This window comes from Ambystoma mexicanum, chromosome 8 (genome assembly GCF_040938575.1).
Source record: "Ambystoma mexicanum isolate Mex_15411 chromosome 8, UKY_AmexF1_1, whole genome shotgun sequence".
In the NCBI taxonomy this organism is placed as follows: domain Eukaryota; kingdom Metazoa; phylum Chordata; class Amphibia; order Caudata; family Ambystomatidae; genus Ambystoma; species Ambystoma mexicanum.
In genome coordinates this window covers 626,830,418-626,856,204 of record NC_090929.1, presented here as the reverse complement: position 1 = coordinate 626,856,204, position 25,787 = coordinate 626,830,418, and the positions used below count along the sequence as shown (strand labels likewise).

At 47.2% G+C, this 25,787-nt stretch overlaps 1 protein-coding gene across 12 annotated transcripts in view; it reads left to right on the top strand.

The window, feature by feature from the left end:
- Positions 1-25,787, top strand: part of EIF4G3 (eukaryotic translation initiation factor 4 gamma 3) — a 4,880,525-nt gene that overhangs the window by 2,828,314 nt on the left and 2,026,424 nt on the right. For all 12 annotated transcript variants that reach the window (XM_069610350.1, XM_069610349.1, XM_069610345.1 and 9 more), the window contains one exon: positions 326-523. In XM_069610350.1, coding sequence (XP_069466451.1) covers positions 326-523 — 198 coding nt within the window. The remainder of the gene's footprint in view (positions 1-325; positions 524-25,787) is intronic.

Below are 25,787 nucleotides of genomic sequence, written 5' to 3'. Positions count from 1 at the left end.
TCTATGTGCTTTTAGTCATGTGTGATTGTTATTAGACAGAAGAACAATCCTCTGATACAAAAGCCAATGTAAATTAACTCTCATTTGTAAGTAAGTGAACAATGGCAGATGTGACGCAATTACTCTCCATATTGACTAATGCTGCCGTGGTCAGCTGTGTTTGTTCTAGTAATCCACACTGCCTTTTGTATCCAATGTATATAAAAATCCTTATCTGTATACTTAACCCATTCTTTAATAGTGACACACCTATCTAATTGTGTTAGAAGGTAAAATATTTGACGTTACATAAAACAAATAATTAAATATGACTGTTTGTCTCCAGGAGCTGTTCCGTAAAGTGCGAAGTATCCTTAATAAACTGACGCCGCAGATGTTTAACCAGTTGATGAAACAAGTAACTGACCTAACTGTGGACACAGAAGAGCGGTTGAAGGGCGTTATTGACCTGGTTTTTGAGAAAGCAATTGATGAGCCAAGCTTCTCCGTTGCTTATGCCAATATGTGCAGGTGCCTTGCCACAGTGAGTTGGTTCAATAAGAAGGGTTATAATGTGTTAAACCTGTCTTGGGCTAAGCTTTAAATGCATATGTTTTTCCTCCTACTGTAAAAGCACTATTTCTCTTAATTTATTTATAGAATGCTAACGTGCATTTTTGCATTGTGATGCCTCCGAAAAGGTAAATTCTTTCACATGTTAACATTCAACATAAATGTATTCCCATGACTACAGTCTTAATACTTTGTATTACATATCCCAGTTATCCTCTGCTTGCTGAATAGGGGTTCACTCACTTTTTGCCAGTTAGTGTGTAGTCTTCTGCACCACTCTTTTGTCAGTGCCTTGCTAGATATGTTTCTTCCGGTTATCTGTGCAGTTTGATTTACAAAGTTAATGCCACACATAAAGATCTTTCAGCTGCTTTCCTTCTGTATTATGCCTCCCCCGCTAAGTATTTTCTGGACACAATTGAGAATTGTATTTCTTTTTAAAGTTTGCAGTGTATATTACTGCTTTTAACAGAAATCCTCTTATGGTATTGGAATAAAAAGGAAATGAGGAACAGCTGCAGAAACATGTGTGAGCAATGCTAATAGGGATGGTTTCCAAGCTCGAATTGCGTTCTATAGAAATCAATTGCAATTTTAATCTGAACAAGATAATTGCCCTTATAAATGTTGCAATAACTTTTACATTGGAAATTGGATTTAACTTGTTTAACTTTTGTTACTTCACTCAGTTTGTGAAATGAATTCAGTTAGTGGGAGGCAGTGAAATAATAACTCTTTCGTATATTGGGTCACTTTGTCTCAACCTCTGCGTTTTTGCCACTGATGCCCTGTCACATAATAGCTTGTCATAGTTATGAGAACTCAATAAAATCATCAAATGCTAGGGAAGTGTTACATGTTTTCATCTTACTTCCACAGTCTGTATTAAGCTCCATTTTGAAGGGACCTCTACCTTCCCCATGACAAAGAAATGCTTTGTCACAACCCTATGAAAACGGTTGCATACCGTACTGTGGTCAATTCCAACTTAACTGTATTGCATTTTGCCTGGTACCAAACACGATTGTTCCCATTATTATTGCATTTTATAGTGTACAAAAACATTTCTAGCACAGGTTTAGCACTTTTTGCACCCACCACTTCAGGGCCGTCAATTGTTTGGAAGATTATTACCAAGGCTACACTCAATGCACTTCTACAGAGTTATACATTATCTAAATGTTGTGTCTCGAAGACAATATATAACAGAACTATCACCCATTTCACCCGTAGTACAAAGAATGTGTATTCTTGTTTTGACAAAAAAAGCAGAACACCATGTGTTTTTATGCTGAAGAATTTATGATATTTGACTGTTGTATTTTTCTTTTTTCTTCGTGGAAATAGGCAATTAATTAAAAGCTTGTTTTAGTCTTTTATACTTATGTTGTTCTGTAGATTGTATTTTTTTGTCACATAAACACGTATATACATCTGTTTTCAAGGATTCCTATATTTTAGCCTCGCCTCTCCTCACCTTACAGCACAGCCTGTGCCGTACGACCATAGTCTGTGTGTGCTGTGCTTCGCAGGAGGCCACCATTTGGGAAATCCGAAACACCAGTACTAGTCTGCTTTGGCCAAAGTAGGGTATTCAAGTTCTGGAAACAGAGGATAATCTACTTGAAATGCTGTGAGGGGGCGTGGCTGAGCAGTCATTCAGTGGGGGCACTTTTCTTCCAGCTCCTGCAGATCCGCCACAATCCTTGCCTGTAATAATGGCCCCAATGAACGTGGACCCCTGGCAAACGTTCCATTTGACGTAGGAAGTGTGCTGGCACAATTGTGCAAGATCATACGGTTAAAGAAGCCCGGGCCTGCAACGTTTTTGACCCAGCAGCGGTATATGGGACAAAATTGTGGCCGCTAAACAATAGCCCCGTAGCATCGAGGAACAAAAAGGCAGCTCAATGACAATACAACCTGGGGGGCTAGCCTGACCCCGCTCTCGGTGCTTGGCAGAGTCCGATCCTAGCACACACAACATCGCTAGTGAGCGCAGCGACTGACAAGGAGCAAGTGTCTGCACCGCACCAGAAAGAACAGAATCCTGTAGCCGTGGGCAAAACAGCGCAGAACCAGCAATGGCCAGCATGCAAGCAGATGCTCATACACAGTAAGAAGACCCGGGAGCCAGTGGCGGGGTGCATGGGGACATGCTGCCGGTAGCGTGGCAGCCAAAGCGTATGGCTCCGGGAGCCTGCAGGATCTGGTGCGCATAATACAGTATGCAACCCCACAAATGCAACCACCCTCCCCCACCCCCCGCAGCAAGACTAAGTGCGCAGTGTGCGTACATGTTGCAGCAGCCACCAGTAACGGCATACTGGGGGCGGACTGTAGTGGAAACTGGCCCTGGTTATTACACAGATGCCCGGTTCGCGACGTGGAGCCAGACCGTAAAAGGAGCCGGCCCATGGCGCTCATATGACACGCAGTACTCATTGTCCATGTTACCGCTGCACTCCACAGAGCAAGTGTGATCCAGAATTAATGCAGGCACAGCCCGGGAGAGAGGTCTGGACAGTAGACACGCGCCATAAAGTATAAACACACTCCACTGAATTAATAAGCTGAAGAGCACCTGACAAGTACCAGCGCCATATCTATTAATATACCCCAAATAAACCGCAATAATAGCCAGCCACACCAATATAACGAGCCCAGCGCATGTGCCAGTACAGATGTGCATAAGCGCACATATAAAGGACTACACCAAGAAGCATCTGCAGAGACACTTAATGAAGTTGCATCAACGGCGGATAATAGCAGCTGCCAGCCTCCAGTAGGCACAAACAGACCCCGGAGCCGTGGACGAGGACTGAAACACACCTCAGAGAGCATATGTGCACGTGGGAGTTCAGTAGCAATTTGACAACCAGCTAGGAGGACACCACATCAGGCACCAAGGAGGGGGGCACAATGCTTGTAGGCACAAGTGGTAGCCTGCCACAGGGCCACATCAAACTACCATCACAGCTGGCTTTGTTTAGCGGCACCCAGCAGCAAGGCGCTGTAGTGCTGGCTACCAGGTGCTACCATTGCCTCAGCGCATTGTGAATAGCCTCCACCCAACGTCAACGGCCGCCGAGTGGAACGAATTAGTGGCGCGTACGGAAATAAAGGTGATCAACGAACCGGCACCAGTTAAATCACTAATGGGGTCAAAGTCCCAAAGGAGCAAATCTGAAAAACCTACACTGGACACTTTTGCCAAAACAACAAACTCGGCAGAGAATACCGTGTCGGGGACCTCACACCCACATGGGGAACTGATCCAATCGAAAGGAGACCAGCAAGTCTTGGAGGCCATAGGTTCCTTGAAGATTTCGCTGGAATCTAAAATGGACACCATTAGCCTGGATGTAAACCTCCTCAGGCAAGGTTTTTGGACACTCGCAGAACGCACAAACTCTGGAAAAGGAAGTCGCAGTACACACAGCCGGCCTGAGGGACACCTCTAGGGAAGTAATAATCCTGCAGCAGCAAGTGTGAAACCTGGAAGGGAGAGTTGAAGATGCAGAAAGATGGACCAGACGCAACAACCTAAGAATTATTGTTCTTCCTCAAGGGGAATAGGGTGCGAACCCCACTAACTTGATTGAAAACCTGTTGCTACAAGAAGTCGTCCCCGGTACTTTCACCCAGGGCTTTACAGTCGAAAGAGCACATAGGTCCCTGATGAGAAATCACCACCAGGTGCTCCACCGCAGCCCATAATAGTCCGGATTCCAAATAAAAAAGACGGAAAAAAAATTATCGAACACTTCCGGAAAGGCAACACAATACAGTGGGCATCAGCCAACATTACTGCTTAACCGGGCTACACCTTGCAGGTGCAGCATCAGCGGATGAACTTCACATCTGTCAAGAGACGGGTATGGGCGGCAAACCTGAATTACATGTTTTTATACCCAGCAAGACTGAAAGTAACCCACTAAGGCAGATCCGTCTTTTTTGATATCTCTGAGGATGCGCACAAATGGATGGACACAGAAAACTTGCCAGAGCGGTCGACCAGACTACAGAGACATACGTGGAAAAGCACAAAGAGCTCTGTAAGGATGCGGCTGAACATGGATGACTGATTGCATGAGGGTGCAGCCTTTTTGTAGTAAACTCAGGCACTAACACTTGGTAAACCGCAGAAGCCACCAGAGGTGTCCCCAGCAGGGAACGAACTGCGGAGAAGCGTCCTTCAACTAAGAGTGGATTTGTTCAAGGATACTAGTTGCTGAGTATCCGCCTGCTGCACTCCAGGCGCCAAAACAACAACTGGTGCGGGGTGAGAAGCAGGGATGCCTGAGCACAAGTTATTGAGCTGAGCAGTTAAGGGGTTTGGGGGCGGGGAGTTGGAGTAGTTAGCGGGGAGTTAGCCTATAGATCCACAAAAGGAATGTATGAGAAATACATCGGTCTGTCAGGACAATTAAGAATGCTTATTGGGGATGGGGGACTTTAGAATAGTTTCGTGGGATGTCAGGGGGCTGAACAGTTATATTAAACGTAATAAGATTATGACATATTTGAGACGCCAGAAAATAGATATAGCGCTTCTACAGGGAATGCACCTGACTGGTGAGACAAACTACTCTAGCCAGAAAATGGAGTGGCACGACCCTGGGCTCATCATACTCTGCATTCGCGAGGGGGGTCTTGATATGAGTGGTGCCGTCAGTCCCGTTCAAAGTCATTAAGACATATAAAGATGTAGAGGGCAGAATGATTATAGTACAGGGAAGGGAGGAACATAGAGAGCTCTGTGTCATCAATACATATGCACCAAACCATGACACGGCTGCCTACTTCTGTTCACTGTACTCCCAATTGGGCACGTATAGAGATAGTACTTTGGCGTGGGGAGCGATTTTAATTGTACGCTGTGCCCTAGCCTGGACAGATCAGATGACAAATTAGCACACCAGAGCCCTGCGGCCAAGGCCTTAAATACACTACTGCGAGCATTCCAATTGTCCGATATATGGAGAATCCTACATCTGCAGGCCCGGGAATATTCTCATTACACTTCCCCCACAAATTTACATACCAGACTAGACTACGTCTTCACAGGGGAAGAGACAATAGGTGACTTCAAAACAGCAGACTACAGAGCACGAGTATTATCAGACCATGCTCCCTTGTTGGTTACATGGCAGTACTCCCCTCCGAGGGCATGCATCCCGACCTGGAAACTTAAAAGCGAATCCCTTAAAGATGTGGTGTTCCGAAACAACACAGGGAGTGTATGTTCAGCAGGCACACTGTGGGAAGCCTTCAAAGTAGTAATTTGAGGGACGGCCGTAGCCAACGCCAAAGGCGTGCAAGCCACGGTAGAAAGGGATTTAAGCACAGCCGAAGCTATGTTAGAGGCTCTGGAGGGCTCGGAAGACATCACAAGGGCGCAGACACAAGAAGTTGCCTGTCTGCAGCAAGAATGTTTCGGTCATTGGGAAAGACTAGGTAACCTGAGCTATGAGAAATACGTAGAAAGACAGCATGCGGAAGGAGATGAGCCAGGACGCTTGCTGGCTTGGCTATAGAAGAGTGAGTTTAAACAAGTGACGATATAGGAGATTACTGGGGGTAGAGGATAGGCCTGTGTGACGCAAGAAAGCATAAACAAGTGTGTTTATGATAATTACAGGAAGCTATTTGCAGAAACATCAGAAACTCAGATGTCAGAAATAGATGAGGCTCTATCGCAGATAGATCTCCCCGAATTAAAGGCAGAAGCAGCGAGCAGGCTCGAAGCACCCATAACTATCGAGCAACTAGAGTCCACTATAAGGGGGTTGCCAACTGGTAAAGCCCCGGGTGCAGATGGATTGCCCAGGAATACTACAAGGAATTCATAGCAGATTTCACAGCTCAGTTGTTAGGTATGCTAAACGAAGCCCTGGATATGCCAATGTCGCAGAGTCCATCATCGTCCCATTATTGAAACCCAACAAGCCTGACACTGATTGTGGCTCTTACAGACCCCTATCAATGCTTAATCAAGCCAGGAAGATACTTACGGCCCTAATGCCCAATCGCCTCAAGACGGAAATATCTAAACTTATACATCCGGACCAGTCAGGATATGTTCCAAACAGGAATATTACATGTAACGTAAGAAGGCTAACCACCATGTCATCGACCATACTCAAGCCAGTGCACACCAATACGCTGTGGCCTCGCTAGATGCGGTAAAAGCATTTGACTCTGTCAGATGGCCATAGCTGCTAGCGGCCCTGAAAAGTTTTGCCATGGGTCAACATACCTAAAATGGTAACAACTGCTATATAACAGGCCAATAGCAAGGGTCAAGACAGGCGCCTATGCCTCAGACCAATGGTGGCTTGTGAAAGGCACAAGACAGGGCTGCCCAGGGTCTCCTATGTTATTCATTCTGGCTTTAAAGCCGCTACCAGTGTATCTCAGGAAGGAATATCAAGAAGCAGGCATAGATATACGGTGCAGTAGCAATTTGATTTCGATATACGTGGATGATATGCTTTTATATTTGCAGCATCCAGAAACTAATCTTCAATATATCCTAGATGTGTTCGAGCGTTATGCAAACATATCGGGCATCATGATTAATGCACAGAAATCGTGCCTATTTCATTATGCAGGATATAGGGAGAGGGCTTTGAGTGCATAGCCTGTGCTACCAATTGAGTGGGAGGTGTCCACATTCAGATATCTGGGGGTAGATATCTATCAGGACCCTGAGACGGAACACCTGCAGAACACGGGGAGGACGGGGGACAAAATAGAAAAAGCTATGGCCTTATGGGCCAGACTGCCGCTCTCACTGATGGATAGAGCGGCACTGCTAAAGATAGTGATGCTCCCAAGCAAGGCTCCTCCATTTCATCACCAATGTCCTATACAATATACCCAAAGGCTTCTCTAAGAGATTGGATGCTATATGTCGTAGTTTCCTATGGAATAACTTGAGATGCTGAATGGCACTAACGCAATTGCAGCGGCCATATGACTGAGGCAGTATTAAAGCTCCACACTTCGAGGCATATTTTTTGGCGTGCCAACTGCAATTCGTCACAAATTGGCTGTCGGATGAGCAGACCCAAGACACGTTGTTACAACAGCCGCTATGCACCTCATTCTACTTGCCGGAGGTGATAGGGACCATGGTGCAGCACGTCCCTGGACCTCCGCTGCTTCTGCCATTGGGTAGATTGATATGGCAAAGGGCTTGTCGCTTCCTATAGAGGGAATCACCCTACTCCCCCCAGGTCACATTGATGATGCTCAAAGGAGAAGATCCACAACGCAGATTAAATGTGAGGAGGTATTTGGAACCAATGGGGGTTGTGACGGTGGGAGACCTACTACGAGACAGTAGACAGATGGACTTTAGTACACTCACCTCTGAATTAGGCATACATATGGGGCAGCACATCACATACGCTGCACTCAGTTGAGTGCAACGGAGATGGCATGGGGCACAGATGGGGATCTACAGGAGGACCAGATCATAGAAACATTGTACAATATATCAGAGGGTGGACATAGGGTGTTGAGAATATGAGTTATTCATGTCACGGTGGGGGGATATGCTTGGACAGACCAGGTGCAGCTGAGATATTGACTTGTAGGAGCAAATCACAGATGCAGCCTGGGGTCGATTATCAGCATATCACAAAAGGATACCCGGAAATGCCTGGGGTCGATTATTAGCATATCACAAAAGGATACCCGGAAATGCAAAGCTCCAGTTGATTCAGTTGTATATCACTCATAGGGCGTATTTATCCCAGAGGAAGATCGCCAAGTTTAGCAAGGTGACGGAGCAGGCCTGTCCGAAATGCGGCGCAATTAACACAGACCAGGTGCATATGTTCTGGGCTTGCACAGGGATCCGACATTATTGGGAAGAAATAGCTCAGACCTTGGTCAAAGCAGGAATAACCCTATATACAAGCTCTCCCACCACCTGTCTGCTCAGCATTTTCACGTGCCCGAAACAAGCGAGACACGTTAGTAGGTTGAAAGACCTGGTATACATCCTGCCGAAACGTAGGATATCAATGGGTTGGAAAGCACGCAAGGGGCCGGAGCTAAGTCTGTGGTGGAGCGACCTTCAAAAATTGACGCTAGCCAAAACCTCAGTGTGGCAAGAGGCGGCACGCCACGACCCGGAAACACAAAACACGGACATAGATTCCTGGAAGCATATTGTGCAGGAATTGTGGGCTTTGCCGCATGATGAAGCCCGAGGAGCCAGTGTCACCCAGTCACAATCAGTGGACTAATATTAAGGTGCAGGTGCAGGACAGAGGGATATACTGTGGTAGGACAATGTATGTGGGATAGGCTGGGTTGTAGGCAGGGCGAGTTGGGGGAGTGAGGTTATACAGATACAATCGGCTGTAAATTGTCATGTAATGTTAAGTCTGTAAGTTACACTGTTAATAAACCAATAAAAATTAAATAAAAAGAAATGTACTTGAAATGCTGTATTTTTGCTTCATTGTTGGGTTTGAAAAATGTTATTAAAACATATTACAAAAACACTTGTACTGTATATGAAGCTCTCTTTTCTGTTAATAAAATGATTGTAAGCAGTGTAATCACACACAATGATCCTTAATAGACTAGTTGTATGAATATTTTTCACTAAGGAGTTACTGGATACATGGTAATATGAACCCACTGCAGCTATTCTTTTCTGCACAACATTTGAGGTGACAATATATAATGGTTGTGTTGAGCTATCCCTTGATAGTGCGCCGAAAAATAATGGAATGGCAAGTAGTGATGATTAATCAATTCCTGTTTATTTATGTGATGTTAGAGCCTTTGTGGATGACACGTGTTTCGGCAGAGCTGCCTTTATCGAATCCAGGCTTATTAAATGAAAAGAAAATGAAAAGAAAATGCCATAAGGGAATTTGAAAACACACTAAGAAGAAAAAATATATACATATGTACGTATAGTCATCTGGCTGAGAAATACTACATACAGAAATATCAAAATTGAAATAGTGTAAAACATTGCTGAATTTATTGAAGAGACCCACTGCCTTTACAGGAGTATAATCACCTATTGCACCATTTGTAAAACGAATAAAAGAAGAAATTAACAGAAGGAAAATAAGGGTAAGCGATGAGTCTTGTGGTACATTATGTGAAAAGTTCAAAGCGAAAAAAGAGGGAGTTTAAGATCAGATAGTGCCCGAAGGGGACATAGGTCTACCTCTAAATGTGAGAGGAGTGAACAGGTTGGGAAAGAGTAGATAAACATGCACATGGCAGCTATTTAGTGACAGTGCAGGCGCTTTTTCTTACCTATATAGATAGCTCATAAGTCACTGCATAATGCATAAAGGTGCTGAAGTTCACAGGGATGAATCCCACCTAAGTATAAAACATATAAACAAGTTGTTGGAAATGGATTCCAGGGATGTAGTGGCAACTTATTTGAACAAGTGTTTAAGTTTAAGTAAAAAAATAAATTAAAAAAAAAAAACCAAAACCCCTACGTAGTGCGCAGGCACGCAATATGTAAGAGTAAAACTAGGTCAGTCATATGTTATGTTTCAACAATATACATAATAGCTAACTGATGGTTCATAAAAGCAACCCGTGGTGACATAAATTGTAACGGCTTCAAAATGCTAACCGTGAAAAAAAAAAAAAAAAAAAGGGAGGCAACATCATTGTAATGAACAGGTCAGATTACATCAAAATGGCCCACAATCATCTTTCAATCCCAAATTGCTATGCACAACTAACCAGTAATCCTACCAAGGCAATTATACAAGATTTGAGGAGCCAGATCAACAACTGGCATAGGCAAGGACTGATTACTGATGATGAGAAAACCCATTTGTTCATACCAAAACCAACGATACCTACCATTTACTTTCTACCAAAGGTACATAAACCCTTTCAAACAATCCCAGAAGGGAGACCAATCGTCAGTGGCATCGGATGGGCCACTGAACCAATTGCTGAATATATTGACAACATACTCAAACCTAAGGTGGTTCAGGTACAAGCATACTTAAAAGACAGTACTTCCATTATTAATACACTGGCTCAAATTGAATGGCAAGAACACTTCCTCCTGGCAACATGGGATGTTAAAGCTCTCTATACCTCAATTGGATACGACTTAGCACTACAAACTATAGATTACGTTTTCCAGGAGGAATCCTCATCACACTTTAACTACGTTTGCATGCTTAAAGAAATGCTACTCACTACGTTGGAAAACAATATTTTCATTTTTGATCATCATTTTTACAAGCAGACTTGTGGAGTTGCAATGGGCGTTAAATTTGCCCCAGCCCTTGCCAACTTGGTAATGGGCATGTTTGAAGACCTCTTTATCTACAAATTACCGGCCTACAACAATCACATTGTCAAATGGATGCGCTATATAGATGATGTTTTTTTGATTTGGAACGGACCAGAAACTGCTCTTATGGACTTTCTAGTACAAGCCAACAACAATACTTTTGGTTTTCAATTTACAGGTAAATCCAGTGATTTCGAGATTGACTTTTTAGACCTCACAATTTCTGTCTCCGGAAATAAACTAATAACCAAAACCTACAGAAAAGAAACAGAGGTAAACTCAACTCTCTACGCCACAAGTTGTCACTACAAACCAGTTATCAAAAATATTCCGAAAGGAGAATTCATCAGGGCAAAAAGGAACTGTACTAATACCACATCTTTTCAAGCAGAATGTGAACTTCTATCTACAAGATTCATTGCCAGAGGGTACCCTAAAAAAGACATCAACAAGGCCAGAACCAAGGCCATGCAAATGACTAGAACAATGACACTAACTCCAAAATCAAAACCACAACAACACCAAGAAGTGGTACAATTCATCACCACTTATTGTGAAAATAACAAAGAAATCAGAAGAGCACTAAAGAAAAACTGGCATCTCCTTAAACTTGATCCCCATATTTCAGAAAATCTCAAAGATACTCCTACTCTCATCTTTAAAAAGGCCAAAACTCTAAAAATGTGTGTCAGCCCTTCTTTCTTACCAGAACAAGAACAAATTACCCAAGAAACATGGCTTAAACAACCAACTGGGTTTAGAAAATGTGGCTTCTGCAACATGTGTAAACATGCTCACTCACCAACAACTGTATTTACAGATGCAAAAGGGATAAAAACTTTGATCAAACAGCAAATTAATTGCCGATCTAAATCTGTTGTATACGCAATTCAATGCACATGTCAATTGATATACATTGGCTCCACCATTCGTGAACTAAGAACTCGGATAAGAGAGCATCTTTCAGTAATCGGAAGTCAAGACAGCAATTTGCCATTATCACAACACTGGCAATCAAAGCATCAAATGGACAATAAATTGGACATTCAGTTTATTGGTCTACAAAAAATCAAGACTACCACAAGAGGAGGCAACCAGGAACTCTTTCTCAGAAGAGCCGAAGCAAGACTGATTTGGCATCATCGAGCAGTGGAGTGGGGTTTAAACTCTGACAATGAAATGATACATTTTCTATAAAATTATGCAACTTGTTATATTTGCTATATGCATTACTTTATAATTACTTCTGACATACTACGATATGTAATTTACTTTGTTGTGTTAATCATGTAACTTGATACGCCTTTGATTTCTCACTTATTTCTCTTGTTAAAACTGCCTTCCTTTCTCCCACTATCCTTCAATTTAAATATTGAAGTCTGACTACATTTCCCATAATCCCCCTTTTTTTTTTTTTTTTTTTTTTTTTTTTTTTCTTCATGCAGAAAACTCCAACAACAGTTGCACACTACGTTTCCCATAATACCCTATTTCGTTTTGATCAGCCACGAATTCATCTCATCATGCTACATCCAATATATTGTACTTGCACCAAATTCGTGTTCTGTATGTATTTCTCTAACATCAATACAGGCACCTATAGGACTATATTCATGCTTAATCCCACACCTTAAGTATATGTTTCCAAGTTCAAAATGCGGCAACCCCATCACAAAATGGGACATAAACCACTATGCGCAGCCCAAGTACGCTTCCCATTCCCAAAATATGGCCGCCAGTAATAGTAACAGACATAGGACTTTTCTGCCTTTTATTCATTACACCCAATGTGGTAAACACAGGACACTCGTACATACGGAGGACTTCTTTGTATCAGGTAGGACCCTTTCTTTTGTGTGGGCAAGCACAGGGGCTTCCCTCTGAGACTTGATGCTTTCCTTAAACCTCACATGTGTGCTTTACCAAAATGCACGTGTTCCAGAACTATGTATTTTCGTTCGTTTTTTTTTTTAATTTTTTTATTTTTTTTTTTATTTTTTTTTTTTTTTTCACGGTTAGCATTTTGAAGCCGTTACAATTTATGTCACCACGGGTTGCTTTTATGAACCATCAGTTAGCTATTATGTATATTGTTGAAACATAACATATGACTGACCTAGTTTTACTCTTACATATTGCGTGCCTGCGCACTACGTAGGGGTTTTGGTTTTTTTTTTTTAATTTATTTTTTTACTTAAACTTAAACACTTGTTCAAATAAGTTGCCACTACATCCCTGGAATCCATTTCCAACAACTTGTTTATATGTTTTATACTTAGGTGGGATTCATCCCTGTGAACTTCAGCACCTTTATGCATTATGCAGTGACTTATGAGCTATCTATATAGGTAAGAAAAAGCGCCTGCACTGTCACTAAATAGCTGCCATGTGCATGTTTATCTACTCTTTCCCAACCTGTTCACTCCTCTCACATTTAGAGGTAGACCTATGTCCCCTTCGGGCACTATCTGATCTTAAACTCCCTCTTTTTTTGCTTTGAACTTTTCACATAATGTACCACAAGACTCATCGCTTACCCTTATTTTCCTTCTGTTAATTTCTTCTTTTATTCGTTTTACAAATGGTGCAATAGGTGATTATACTCCTGTAAAGGCAGTGGGTCTCTTCAATAAATTCAGCAATGTTTTACACTATTTCAATTTAGATATTTCTGTATGTAGTATTTCTCAGCCAGATGACTATACGTACATATGTATATATTTTTTCTTCTTAGTGTGTTTTCAAATTCCCTTATGGCATTTTCTTTTCATTTTCTTTTCATTTAATAAGCCTGGATTCGATAAAGGCAGCTCTGCCGAAACACGTGTCATCCACAAAGGCTCTAACATCACATAAATAAACAGGAATTGATTAATCATCACTACTTGCCATTCCATTATTTTTCGGCGCACTATCAAGGGATAGCTCAACACAACCATTATATATTGTCACAAACGGAGTGGAGGGACTCTAAGTCTCCGTAGTAGCTAAACCTGGTGCGACGCAAGATCTTTAACTCACCTCAACTCTCATGGACAAACCCTTTTAATTTAACGGGGCGCGTAGGTACTGCAGCAGGTGTCATCACAAACAGTCCCTCACCAAGAATGCAACATTTGAGGTGGTCATATTCAATTCCTGCTCTTCCATGATGTTTTTCTCCTAGAATCTAGATTGAAATTAAAGATTGTTGCTGTATGAAATGTTTGTTCTTCACATTTTAGTTTGCTTGGAAATTAAGTTCATCACCCTAATGTATCCTGTAGCTCCTCAACAGTTTTGAATCCTGATTGTGAAGGGCAGCTTCCCGCCGGAGTGTCTTACCTGATATAGCGTGGCGATCCATTGCGACGAGTCTCCTCAGGAGTCGTTGCACTGGTAATGTGGGAAATCGGCTCAGCAAATCCCAGGAATATCAAACCTGGTGTTGTCGGCCCATCTCCCCACACCATGTAGATGCCTCCCCTGTATTTATTTATTCATTCATTCATTCACATTTTTAGAGTGCGCAACAGCCCTGAGTAATTGTGGCGCAGTTACAGACAGCATGCTTAGTTACATAGTACAAAGGCACATTTTTACAAAATACAGACAACATTAGAGAGCCTAAGTACAAAAGGGGGGGATGGGGCAGCGTAGTGCAGGCGAGTGGAGATGTTATTAGTTGAAGGGAGTAGTTTTTAGCATTTTCCAGAAGGCAGGGAGGGATGTCTCGGCTCTGAGAGCGTTGGGTAGGGCATTCCATAGTTTGGGGCCTATGTATGGGAAACTAATCTTTCCTGCTTGGATCCTATTGATGGAGGGGATGTGTAGTTGGTTTGAGTAGCAGGCTCTTATAGGACGTGTGGAGATAGTTCTCGAGATGGTCTCAGATAGGGAGGGTGGGGCTGTGAGAATTATACACTTGTGCGTGAGTGTGAGGGTCTTGAAGGTTATACGTTCCCTTACGGGAAGCCAGTGTGCTTCTCGTCTGGCTTGATCAATGTTGTCTCTTTTCGGGATGCTTAATGCTGCTTTAAGCACAATATTTTGTATAATTTGGAGTCTGTTTGTTTTTTGCCGAGGTGCCTGCTAGGAAGGCATTGCAATAGTCTAGCTTAACCCCTATGGTGGCTCTGGCAATTGAAAGACAGTTAGGTTTGGACAGGAAAGGTTTTACCGCATTTATACGTTTGGTGGTGTGAGCGGAGGCAGAGGCAATGGAGCTGACCTGTCTTGTCATGGATAGGGTGGAGTCTATGTGGACCCCTACGTTTTTAACTGAGGAAGATACCGGGATGATCGAATTGTCAATGATGAAGTTATCGTATTGGTTACCAAGTCTGGCTAGCGTCGCTTTGGGACCAAGTATAATAATCTCGGTCTTGTCTCTATTTAGACAAAGCCCATTGGCTGCCATCCATGCTTGGATGGTGGAATATATTGGATGAAGGGCTGCAGAGTGTTGGTCATAAGAGGCGGTGAGTGGTAGGAGTACCTGTGTGTCGTCAGCATAATTGGTATAAGCTATGCCAAGGGTGTCCAGTTTATCGAAGAGCAGCTTCGTGGACAGGTTGTAGAGCGTGGGAGCTGTGCACAAAGCTTGGGGGACTCCACAGTGTATGGTGGTGGAAGCTGCACTCGCCTGGTTCAAGAAAACCTTCATGGCTCTGCCTTCAAGGAACGATGTGATCCATGAGGCGGCTCCTTTTGAGAATTTTGAGGCATAAGTGAGGTGCGATGTGAGGATCTTGTGATCCACAAGATCAAAGGCTGCCGAGAGATCCAGGAGTAGGAGGAGGGCTGGCTTGCCTTTGTCCATGATTCCTATTATTTGGTTTTTAAGATCTACCAGGGTGGTTTCTGTGCTGTGGCCTTTGCAGAATCCTGATTGGTCTTTTTCCTAGGATGGAGTTTGATTCGAGGAAGTGTTGAATCTGGTTGTGGGCCGCTTTATCCAGGATTATTAGGAGGAACGGGATTGTGGTGGTAGGCCAGTAGTTATTGGGCGATGTGGGGTCTAAGGTAGGTTTTTTAGGAGGGGGCACACCCAGGCTTCTTTGAGGCTTACCGAGACAGAACAAAGAGGGATAGAGGGTGCACACTCACGGATTTAGGAATAAGAAGTAACCAACTCTAAGTAAAAAAATAACCATGGCTTCTGGGTGCGGGGGAGGAAAAGTGCCCTCCCCTCCCCTGCACACCATAATGATGCGTCAATAAGACGCCTTAATGTAAATTCAAGGAAATTGTAATAACTATCAACATTACATACATTTTAGTGGGAAAGAGCACATTTAATTGAAATTAATAATGCAATCCATTCTTTAAATATAGAAAACAGATGTGTTTTATTCCAAACGCAAAAGACAGAGAAACTTCAGTTCATTTTATTGAGGGCGGCTGACGCGGTTCGAGAAGTATATTCTCTTCATGAGCCACAATTCATGTATAGGAACTAAATGTAAAAAATGTAGAGAAAATAAGGAAAAAGAACAATCAGCACTCTATTTATAATAACACGGCGCCCATTTCACAAGACCCAGACGAACATAGGCGGACATTCACCTCGCCAGGGTGAGTGCCTGTATTTTATATTTTGTCCTTTTATTGTAGACCAACTCGGCTATCTCTTAGTGACATTGTACTTACAATAGATCACTCATCTATCTATTGCAGCCCATTGGACATCCGCTTCACGCTGAACCACTTCAGTATTCACTGACCAATTAAACCCTCTGTTCCCACAGAGTCACCTTTAAATGCACTTACTTAAAGGACTTTTTTTTTTTTAAACTTTAGTTTTTATTTGCATTTTTTTATATGACAAACAACAAAGAAAGAACTGAACGACCACCCCCCCCCGTGTCCATTCCGGTTATTTGTCTTTGGGAGACTCCCTATGTGGCTCCGTCTCTTGAGCCTCGAGGTCGATGCGATTTGTGACCGCGTCTTTTGTTGGCTTAATGCCTCCGTTCCCCAGGTCGTGGGGACCCAGTCCGTATTGTTCTGTCTTGCTGGGCTTAACCCGTTCCTTTCTGGAGAGGCACCTTCCCTTAAGTTCAGTGGACATCCCATCCCCAGGACTGCTGCACCCCGTACCAGTCTGTAAGGAATGAGCTGGTGTCATTATTCACCCTGGCGGTTAATTTGTCCATCAAGAACATGTTTTTTACTTTTTTCAGCCAGTCTTCCTTGGATGGGGGTTCGGGACTCTTCCATTTCTGGGCCAGGGCTACCCTGCCTGCTCTCAGCATGGTTTCCCACATCCTTGGGTATCGGTGGAGCTCCGTGTCCTCCGGGGGGAGGCCCAGCAGCATCGTTAAGGGGTTTAGCGGCAGACTATCCTCCGTTACTTCCTCTATCCAGCCCCTCACCGACTCCCAGTAGGACTGTACTTTCGGGCAGTGCCACCACATGTGGCTTCTTGATCCCGTCTGACCGCAACCTCTCGGGCACCTCGGGGACACCCCGGAGAACATTTTGGACAGTTTTACTGGATCTCTGTGCCACCCCTGTATTATCTTAAAGTTATGCTCCATGTCCGCGGTGAGTAGGTTCCCATGGAATGCTATCTTAAATATATTGGCCCAGGCGTCCTCAGAGATCTCCTCGCCCGCCAGGTCGTTCCAGAACAGGCGGAAGCTCCTTCTTCCTTTAAGGTTGTAGGTATTCAGTAGTTTATACACACTGGACACTGCCCCCTTCCTGGACGTCGCAGAGTCCAGCAGCTTCTCAAAAGGAGTCAACCGCCTACTCAGGTTTGGGCCCCATGCTTTGGCGCAAAGGATGCCCTTCAGGCGGAGGTACTCGAAGATGGAGAGTGATCCTTGTCCGAGGGCAACTTTCAAGTCCTCATAAGGCAGAAATTCGCCTTCTCTGAACACCTGCCCCGCCCACTCCAGGCCCTTATCTGACCAAGTCTGAGAGTACCTGAACCCCTGCCCTCCTAAGTTGATAGGGTGACCCCAAAGAGAGGACATTGGAGACGGCCATGTAGTAAGATGAGCGGTGCTGGGGCCCTCTTTCCAGATGTCCCAGAGGACTCCCAGGGTCGGGTGTGATTTTAGGTGTTTCGGGATCGTCTTGCGTGGGGCCCATAGGAGGTCTCTGACCTTTAGGGGGTGAGCGTCCATGTCCTCTAAGTAAGACCAGTACGTTCCCAGCCCCTCTCTCATGTGCTCCAGGAGGACGCGCAGTTGGGCCGCGCAGAAGTATAGGTGGAAATCCGGTAGCCCAAATCCCCCCTCCTCCCTTGGTAGGGTCAGCGTTGCCCTTCCGGTTCTCGGGGTTTTCCCTTGCCATACAAAGTCTCGTACCCCGTTCTGCAAATCTCTGAAGCTCTGTGCTGGGACTCTAGTCGGGAGTGCAGTAAAGAGGTACAGGAGCCGAGGGAGTACGTTCATTTTGATTGCGGTCATTCGGCCGTACCAAGAGAGGATCATCTTCCCCCATCTCCTCAAATCTGAAGTGATCACCGCAATCATGGGGTTATAGTTGGCTGCTCCCAAATTCGCAAGGTCCCTGGTGAGAAGTACCCCCAGATATTTTATGGCAACCTTACCCACCTTAATCCCGTGAAACCTAACCAAGGGGTCTAGCACTGGGTCTATTGTTCTCATTGGTAGCATGACAGATTTCCCTGTGTTAATTTTTAGGCCAGAAAAGCGACCAAACGCAGAGATCAAGGCCAGGAAGGGGGGGGAGTGAGGAGCCCGGGTCCACCAGGTAGGCCAGGACATCGTCCGCAAATAGGGAGAGCTTAAATTCCACCTCGCCCCTTTTAATACCTCTGATATCTGGGCTGGCTCTGACCGCTATTGCCAACGCCTCCATCGTAAGGGCGTATATCAGGGGAGAGAGTGGGCATCCCTGCCTTGTCCCGTGGGAGAGGGGGAATGATTCAGACAATATCCCATTCACCTGTACCCTTGCCGTTGGGGCCCGATAGAGGGCGGTTATCCAAAGCATAATGTGAGTTCCAAAACCCATCCTCCGGAGGAGGAGTTCCACGTACCGCCACTCGACCCTGTCAAAGGCCTTCTCGGAGTCCAGGGAAAGGACGCAGGCGTCCAAGTCCGATGATTGGGCGAAATGGAAGAGGTCTATTGTTTTGCGGATGTTATCTGAACCCTGCCTTCCTCTAATAAAGCCCACCTGGTCCCCGTGTACTAGTTTCGGCATTATACCTTCCATCCTCCTCCCCACCACCTTGGCCAAGATCTTGACCTCAATGTTTAATAGTGATATGGGGCGATAAGAAGAGCAATCCGTTGGGTCCCTTCCCTCTTTGGGCAAGACCGCTATAATAGCTCCCATCATAGATTCTGGGAGGATGTCCCCCTCTAGCACCGCGTTGAAGACCCTTGCAAGGTAAGGGGCCAGAGTGGAGCGAAATCTCTTGTAAAAGAGGACGGAGAAGCCGTCCTCCCCCGGGGTAGTGCCCACCTTCATCCCACTAATCACCTTGTCCACCTCATCCTCGGTTATCGGGCCCTCCAACCCCTCGGACATTTCCCCGGAGAGGGACGGGATCTGTATGTCGCCCCCTTCGTATTCGGATGAATAGAGGGTTCTGTAGTATTGCCGGAAAGCCTCTCCTATGTGGGGAGAGTCTCATCCCATGAGTCCCCGGGTGTCCCTCACTTCCTTTACCCTCCTGCTTTTCTGTACCTCCCTTAACTTCCAGGCGAGGATCCTGTCTGCCTTGTCCCCTTTCTCATAATATTTTTGCTTAACCATTTGAAGACTCCTCTCCGTTTTGTGTATGAGGAGGTTTTTTAGTTGGAGCCTATAGTCCGCCAGTGCTGCCACCCGGTCGCGGTCTAGGGGTTGGGTCGGGGATCCCCCCGGTTGGAGACGGGCTATCTTTTCTCGCAGGGCTTTCTCCTGGGTCACTCTCTCCCTCTTCTTTAGGGCACCTATTTTTATAAGGACTCCTCTTAGGGTTGCCTTGAAGGCGTCCCAGAGCGTGTGCGTGGTCACCTCCCCGTTGTCATTAAGCTCAAAGAACTCTGTTATGGAGTCCAAGACCTCCTGAGCAATGACCTCATCCTTTAGCAGGGCGTCATTGCATTTCCAGCGCCCTTTGCTTTCCCTATTCCAGCCCATTGTAACGATGATGCGGGCCATGTCATGGTCCGACCAGGGGACTGGGTCTATCCTGAAGCCTGATACAAACGGGCGAAGACTGTCGTCTGTTAGGATGTAATCTATCCTGGAGAATGACTTATGTATGGCTGAGTGGTAAGTGAAGGAGGGGATCCCTGTCCTAGGGGTCGGGATAGTATCTATCAGGCCCAGGTCCTCATTTACTCTCCGGAAGCTCTGTGCCATGGCCTCTTCTATGGGCCTGGGTTTGAGGGGGCCCATCCGCTTCCTATCCAAGGTGGGATCCAGGACCATGTTGAAGTCACCTCCCACCACTAGTGGGCCCTGCGTGAATAGCCTGAGCTTGTCCCTGGTTTCCTCCCAGAATTGGGCCTGGTTTTCGTTCGGGCCGTACACCACCGCCAGGGTGATGGAGGCCCCCTGTAGGGTGCCCCGTATCAGCAGGTAACGGCCTTCGGGATCCTTCAAGATCGCCTCCTTCTCGAACCCTACGTTCCTTCCTATTAATATGGCCACCCCCCTTTTCTTAGACCTGTGGGATGCGTGATAGACCTCCTCAATTCCACCCCCCCCCCCGCAGCCTGGGCTCCTTCCCCCTAGCCCAGTGTGTCTCTTGGACAAACAGTAAGTCTAGTTTCGCCCGCTTAAACTCTCTGCAAATCAGAGATCTTTTTGTGGGGGTGTTCAGCCCCCTCACGTTCAGGGTGCCCACTCCCAGGGCCGGATGGCTGTCAGCCATAATCAATGTTTCCTGCCATACTGGTCAACAACTTTGCATCGGTTCTCCCTGTTCGCTCCCCTTGATTCACCGGTTGGACGCTATTAAAATGAACCCCCAACTGCCCCTCTAACCCTCTCCCCAACAAACAAACCCCAACTTGGTCATGAACCCCCACCCCCTCCCCCGGCGTCCAGCCAGATAGTTCGGCCATTACTGGCTTTTTGGCCGGACCACCAGCCTGCCCCTCTCGGCCAGGCAATCATTGCAAAACCTCCTTCGTGTGAGCCCCCCCCCCCCGATTTCGTTCCCGTAATTGCCCCCTTTTGTACTTGCTGTTCAGCCTGATTCTGGAACCGTTCTTGCCTTTCGGCAGTCCCCGGATTACTGCCTTGTAATTAGTCTGCTAACTCCGGCCATCCCGGGAGACCGGTCTTTCGCGCCAGTGCTGGCTGGGACCCCTCGGTAATCATCCCTCCGAGTCATTTCGCTCTGCCTCTTTCGCTGGTGAGGGTGTGTTCATTTTTCTAAATTTCCGTGCCCCAGATTTCTTCCTCCTTTCACTCGCCGGGCCCGGGCCACTTGCTCCGCCCGTCGCCGGTCCTGATGGCTCCCTTCGGGGGGGGTGGGTCCACCACATAGTCCTGGATGGCTCCTTTGATGTCCTCCTCAGTGGTCAGCGTCGTCCGTTGGCCCTGATATTCGAAGGTCAGGGAGAAGGGGAAGCCCCATCTATATCGTACTCCCTTGTCTTTCAGCAGCTGGGTGAGGGGGCGGCACATCCTGCGTTTGGAAAGAGTGTATGCAGAGAGGTCCTGAAAAATGGAGACCTGCGAGTTATTGTACGTTATCTCTTGAGTGTTCCTGGCTGCTTCCAGTACCCGTGTTTTCTCTAGGTAGTAGTGGAACCGGACCAGGATCGAGCGAGGGCCCCCTGCTCGTCCTCCCGCCCTGTGTACCCGGTCAAATGTGAGTTCAGCGGTCATCTCCTCTTCGAAGAGGAGGGCGATTATGCTCCGCACCATTCTGGTAAGCTCTCTCTCCGTTTCCCCCTATGCCTCCGGAACTCAAAAAAACCTGAGGTTGTTTCTTCGTTCCCTATTCTCGAAATCATCCATTTGTCTGGACCTCTCCTCCTCCCTCTTCTCCAGGGTTGACAACCTCATGTTAGTCTCTATCTCCAGGGTTGTTGAGGAGGATTGGTTGGATTCAACCTGTAGGAGTCTGTCCTCCACTTTGTCCACCCGTCGGTCCATCTTCTCAAACTTCTGGGCTATGTCGGAGCGCATGTCTCTAATTTCTTGCAATATGGATGCAAAGCCCCTTTCCATTGCCTCCGTTGCGTGGGTAGCGGCCTCTGAGTGGGCCATCTCCCAGGCACAGGCCGGGTCTATTCCGTGTGGTCTTGGGTCTCGGTAGCGGTATTTCTGTAAGTTCTTTTGCCAGTCCATTCAGTCCCCCCCTGGACGCTCCGTTGGTTGTACTTGGGCTGGGGCGGGAGCTCCTGGTGGGTTACTTCGCGGGACCACCTGAGTTTGTGGAAGGGCGGGCACACGCCCCGCCTGTCTCGGGCGGGGGCCTCACCCCCGGTGACCGCCGGGCCTTCTGTGCCCTGTGTGTCTTCCTTGGGGGGGGCTTGCTTGCCCTTATATCATGCTGCTTGGGCCCATAGCCCTCTCCAGTGGCGGGGCTGAGGGGATAGGTCGCTTCTTTCTCCTCTCACCTGCTTCTGCTGTGCCTGGGGGACCCCTCAGGGTGGGCACACGCCCCGCCGTTCCCCAGCGGGGGCCTCACACCCGGCGTCTTCTGGGCCTCCCTTGTGTCTTCCTTGCCGCGGGTGGGGTGCCCAGCCGTTGGAGCGGCCCGCATGCGTTGTTGGTTGTGGGGGCGCCTCCCCCGCTGACTGTGGCCCGCTATGGGGGTCGGGGGGGGGCGGGGAGGCCGCTGTCCGCCCCGTAGACAGCCCGCTGGCCCCCACCGGGGGTCTCCGAGTCCGCCCCGGGGGTCTCACCTCTTCGTGGCCTATTCGGGCCGGTGCTCCTCTCCTGCTCCACTCCCCGGGTCGGGCGCGTCTCCCGCGCGATCCCCGCCTTCTCCGCCGGCAGTCCTCACCCCCGGGTGGGTCCCACCGGCTCCCGCTCTGCGTTGGCGCCGCGGGGGATGGGTGGTCACCGCGGCGTCGGAGGTCGGCTCTCCCTTGCCTGTCTCCAGTGCGATGGTCTTCGGCTCCGGCTTCCGGCTACGCGCCGCCCGGGCCCTCTGACGCACCTCCGCTGCTGGTCCCGCGGCCCTGAGTCTCCGCTTTTCCTGGGTCCTTTGACCCCGCTGTTTCGCTCCGCAGGGGCACCAGGGGTTCACCCCGCTCTACGACCCGTTCTTTCGCCTCGGGGGTTCTATGGGGGGGCTCAATCCCGATTCGGACCCAGCCGGTGTCGGAGCGCGGAAATCAGGCAGCCATTGCCTGTGCGCCCCCTGGTGGCCTCCCTTAAAGGACTTTTTGAGGAATGGTGAGCATCTTTCCGCCTTTTTAAGAACATTCATTTTTTTTGAACCTCCCTTTTTCGAATTGACCATTTGCCCATTGTTGATTCTGGTTGCTTGTGGCTTTGGATATATCTCAATGCAAAATTTTGTTATCTTAATACGAATATGTTACCGTTGCTGATAATGTTTGTCGAGATACTGTGTCATTTTTCTGGCAGAATTCGACTGCATGACGATAAAGATTTTATAGGTTGTGGAAGCGATTGTGCAGCAACACTATCCTGATTGTTCTTTTTCCTTATTATACATTTATATGTGCTCTTTCCCACTAAAATGTATGTAATGTTGATACTTATCACAATTTCCTTGAATTTACATTAAGGGGTCTTATTGACGCATCATTACAGTGTGCAGGGTACGGGAGGGTTCCATTTTGGATCCTCTTTCCTCTTTCTTTGCTTACCGGGACAGAGCCCGATTTAAATGAGACATTTATGAACACTGTACCGTTAGGAGAGGGGTTAGAGAGTCGGCACGTTCTTTAATGATTTTAGGCTGACAAATGTCCCCTTTTGCACATGGATGGTTTAAAGTATTTCAGGAGGTTGATGACCTCTGGTTCTGTGACGTTGCGGAAGGAGAATAGCAGGTCGTTGGAGTTCAATGTGGTAGGGGCGAACTAGGGGTGCAAGTATTGATGAGGTAAGGCTTTGTAATGAGCCTGCATTTTTTCGTGGAGTAATTCCATTTTGTTAATTAGTGCAGCTTCTATACTTGAGCACCAGGCTTCATCTTTAATGATCTCATCCGGGCTAGTTGAGGGGGCGATAAGTTCATTGAAGATTCCAAACATTTCCTTGGTTTGCCAGTTGGCTTTAGCAATCCAAGAGTTGAAGGCGTCTGTTTTAGCTTTGGAAATAGATTGTTTATATTGTGCGGATATTTTTTTAAGATTACCTTTGCATGGTCGCTAGGATTGGCTTGCCATTTTTTTTAGTGCCTCTCGTTTGCTTGTGCGCAGAGCCTGTAATTCCTCTGCTGTGAACCATGAGTTAATGTACATAGATTGTTTTTCTTTTTTGCATTCGATCGGGGCTATAGCTTTGATAACTTTGGTGAGGATTTCAGTGTATAGATCTGATAAAGTGCCGGGGTCATTAGAGAATGGGGGCATGAGTTCAGGGACATCCAGGAGGGGTAGGAGATTTTCCTTAGTACGTTTTTTTGAACTTCTTACCTGCGCTGGTGGAGCATTGGAGAGAGCTTTTGTGGTTGAGGTTGTATGGCTGGTGAATTGGATACAATTGTGGTCAGGCCAGTGGTAGGCAACGTTGGAGCTGACAGTGGAGGAGCAATTGTAGTCGGCCACCCACTCCAGAGTGCAGCCTTTGGTATGGGTCGAGCTAGTGACTCTCTATGTAAACCCTAAATCTTCGGGGGCGTGGCTTGGAGCCGTTGCTAGCAGCATGGCTCTGTGAAAGCAACTGGCTTAGCCCACCATCTGAACCCATATTCATACGTTGGAGGCCCCGTTAAAGCCTGGAACTCCCCTGTCTGGGGGCTTTGAAGAGTCACTGAACGCTCCACCCATGATCTGGGGGCTCCAACTAGCACTGGGGGCCTGATATCGCAAACTGGAACTGCGCCGCTGTCTGCAGCAGCAGAAGGAAGATGGCGTGCACCATGCCTTGGAGATTCTTGCTCCGCGGGAAGAGGAGTAGCCACGGCTGTATCTGCAACCTGCCCGCCTAATGCAGCCAGGACGAGTGCAGCACAGCCCGAAATCCATGGACTCGACACACGACATGACACAAGCACCATGATTCCCACAATATCATAGGAAGCACCTGTGGGACCCTAGCACTTGAGGAGAAGTCTGCTCGCCCGACTGTTGTGAAGGCAGCACTCGATTCAGGGCCCCCTCGTAGTCATCCCGCACTGGACGGTGGGAGCAGTTTGGGAGCCTCGGCCGGTGTCTGGAAGAGCGCGGCTACAGGGAGGCAGGAGACTCCTGGCGACCCGACACCCGTGTAGCGGTGTGGGAGTGGTAAGGAGCCAGGCGGCAGTACAATCAGCGGGACCAGCAAGTGGGGGTGCGATCCGTGCCACACATACTCCGCCGCCCATCAGGAGCCCACAGCAGCCCTGTGAATACTACGGGCAACCCGGGAGCGGGGCGCTCCCATGCTGATAAACCAGTCCCTTGACCCGAGCAGGGACACATTTGCTCCTGGGTCCCCCAATGACCAAGTGCCCAGCACGCAACCAGAGAGCTGGCGCTCACGCCTTCAGCAAAAGCAAACCCTTCAGGTCGAAGCGGACGGGGAGAGCGAGAGACAGCCGTTACATGCCCTGAGCCTGAGCCCACCCTTGTGCTTGCTCCCAGCGACAATCGAGCACCGCATCCAATCACTCGTCTGCAGCAGTCCTGGAGACCCCTATTACGTAGTCAGACCATTGGGAGCCCTCCCTGCAGTAGATAAGGAGCGCAGGTGCCCACAGCCTGCAGGAAGCCGCGGTCTGATCGGGATACATAGCTGCGGAAAGAACCCCAGTGCAGCACCCGCCTGCAAAAGCTCTTCTCTGCACGCAGAGCGCAAAAGCTCCAATTATCTCTTACTGCAGCCC